This window comes from Lissotriton helveticus, chromosome 1_1 (assembly GCF_964261635.1).
Source record: "Lissotriton helveticus chromosome 1_1, aLisHel1.1, whole genome shotgun sequence".
NCBI lineage: Eukaryota > Metazoa > Chordata > Amphibia > Caudata > Salamandridae > Lissotriton > Lissotriton helveticus.
Genome location: NC_136057.1, coordinates 1,362,577,302 through 1,362,579,981, shown reverse-complemented (window position 1 = coordinate 1,362,579,981; position 2,680 = coordinate 1,362,577,302). Strand labels below are relative to the sequence as shown.

Here is a 2,680-nt window from a genome sequence, read left to right as displayed (position 1 = left end):
TAGAAGGCATCCTTCGAGACATGCAAACTGGGATATTTTTCCTAACCAATGCAAAACCCCGATAAATTGTTGCCAAATAATGGCACAGTTGGTCGAAATAACAAGTGCCTTTGCTGCGGAACACCATCCGTTGTAGACAGCCTCGATTTTGCGAGCGTTTTTGATTATTTACGTCTCTTTTCTCCTTTGAGAGGGGGCAAAGCAGGGGACCCCGTGTCCCCAAGTCTCATACTCCTGTTTTTAAACCGCTTGCATATGCCGCGGCTCGAAGTGGAAACCCGGAGGTGCGGCGCAGACACGGAAATGGCCGGTGTTCCAGAGCCACTTCCGGTGGCATCGGAAACGAGGGCACACCGGGAAAATAAATACTTCCGGGTTGCGGCCCGCCCCCTCCCCACCAACCAAATCCAGGTGGCCCGAGCCATTCTCTACCGTACCAAACGAAGAACGGCACAAACGTAGGTAAGATAGTACAGCAGAGGAAATTACACACGGTTGAAGCGCAGTGAGCTAGACAGCGGCGCAAACCATGCGTTAGCGCAGGTCAGCGGGGGAGAGGATGTGGTCTCACGGCTGGACTGCCGACTTTGGAGCCGGGAAACCAAAGTTCGAGCCTCGGGGTCGACTCCACATCCTGTGATTCTGGGCCAATCACCTCATCTCCCCGTGCCTTCCAAAAAAATGAATTTGCCCTTGTGCTCAAGTAAAGTGCTCCAATACCTTCGCGCTATATAAATTTGCAACACCCAAAAAATACTGTGGTGAAATGACCCAGGATATATGAACACTTATATAAAAGGGTGTAGGATAAACTAGAAATGGAGTTTAGGACTAGGTGGAAAGGAAGATAGCGCAGTTTTCGAACTTTGACCTGAGCGCCGGGTGTGTGGGCTGCATAAGACGGAGATCAGAGACCAAGACGTGGAGCACGCACAAAATAAGAAAAGGAGTAAAGTAGTAAGTGAGGTACAAGGCGGGTAGAAGTGATATTAGAGTAGTGAGTGGGAGTAAGTCCGGTTGCTTTATTACTCCAGAAACTGGACTGGCCGTAACGTCACAAGTATAAACTCACTGAAACGGGATGGCAGATTATGGCATGATTGCAGGGCCCTAGGTGTAGAATTGGTGTTTTGTTGTATTCGCATATTACTTGTTTTGTGCCTTTCACTTTAAGTGCCATGTTCCATGTAGATTCTGTACTATGTTAGTGTTCCATGCTTTGGAGGTTCTGGTGTCAGTTACCTAGCTTGTGTGGGAACACCAACTATTCTCTGTTGCTCAATAAAATAATATAATGATTGATCTACTAATCATTGGTATCAGTGAACTTCCCCTACAACATGTTTCTCATGCGGTTAAAATATGTTGTCATTGTCTTCTTTTTTCTCCCACAGCCTCATCGGGTGGGCCATGGCGGCGTGGTCCCGTACAGCGGTGCTCACCCTGTACCGGGCCCTGCTGCGAGCTGGACGCCAGCTGCAGTACACAGATCGTGACTTCTACTTTGCGTCTGTCCGCCGAGAATTCCGCCGTAACCAAGGCATAACACAGCCTGACGAAAAGGCACGGCAACTGGAGAAGGGGCAGTTCTTCCTGCGCACCCGACTGGGAGGGCTGGTGTGAGCGGGCCTGCGCTGTGACCCAGGGCCCCTCATCCACCCCTGACTTTTGAAAACGTATTTGGTTATATCTGCTATCCCACTTGCCACTTTGACGTCTCAGGTGAGCCAGTGAACACGTGCTAGGTCGCACACAAGATTTGTAGTAAAAGTGCCTGCTTCTAGACCAGGCATCTTAACACTGTGAGCATACTCTGTAGTTTATTGCAAGCGTGGCACAGTCTTCTCTACAGTGATGGTTCTTATATTCTTGGGCGATTTGTTGAGCACATGCACAGTAATGTTGTTTACTGGAAAGTAACCGTGCATTATCTCTACGTGCCTTGTCCTAGGCATTCCAAAAAGAGATGTACTAAAGCCAACCCGATCTTCTAAATGAAAAAAAAATCAACAATATTACATATTCACCAAATGCACCACCTTTTAATCTGTGCATAATCCCCTTTCGTTTAACTTGGAACCGCAACCATCAAGATGTGACCAAAGGAAAGATTTCCAGTTCCAGCATTCTGAATCCTTGTTACGCCTCAGAAGAACATTTACACCTATTACTTTAAGATTAAAGGATGGTAAATACATAGATCAAAAGTTTTTTCCTGCAAATCTGTCTTCATTCAAGTATAATATAGGGTGCCAGTCAAAGAATCTCACTGCAAACACAACAATGATGGACAGAATGTGGATCAATGTCACACATTCACCCCAGTCCAAAGATCTGGGCCCAAATCCATCATTTTTCCACTCCACACCACCCTGGGTTAGACAATGGCGATATGCAAATCAGCGCTGACCCTGTGCCCCATGGGAACAGTCCAGTCCGAACTACAAAAGCCATGTCCTTCCCAGAACGGAAACAAGCATCCGAGCCGGTCCTCGCCAGATTTGGGCCCAGATCTTTGGACTGGGGTGAATGTGTGACATTGATCCACATTCTGTCCATCATTGTTGTTTTTGCAATTACCGCTCTAAGTGTACTGGGGATGCTCAGACGTGAGTCCCAGGCACTACACACCACTGAGTCAAGCTAGCCGGGCTGACGAGAGGTGTTGCCTCGAAACCGG

At 47.8% G+C, this 2,680-nt stretch overlaps 1 protein-coding gene across 2 annotated transcripts; it reads left to right on the top strand.

Annotated features, from left to right (window-relative positions):
* The first annotated feature begins 369 nt into the window (after window positions 1–369).
* On the top strand, window positions 370–1,623 carry MIURF (mitochondrial elongation factor 1 upstream open reading frame). 2 transcript variants are annotated; one of them, XM_078683431.1, is made up of 2 exons: window positions 370–462; window positions 1,395–1,623. In XM_078683431.1, exon 2 carries the CDS (start codon window positions 1,411–1,413, stop codon window positions 1,621–1,623), a length of 213 nt encoding a protein of 70 aa, XP_078539557.1. In that variant the 5' UTR covers window positions 370–462; window positions 1,395–1,410. The 2 variants fall into 2 exon arrangements, with proteins under 2 accessions (XP_078539557.1, XP_078539561.1); XM_078683435.1 differs by having other exon boundaries at window positions 424–458.
* Window positions 1,624–2,680: the final 1,057 nt, after the last annotated feature.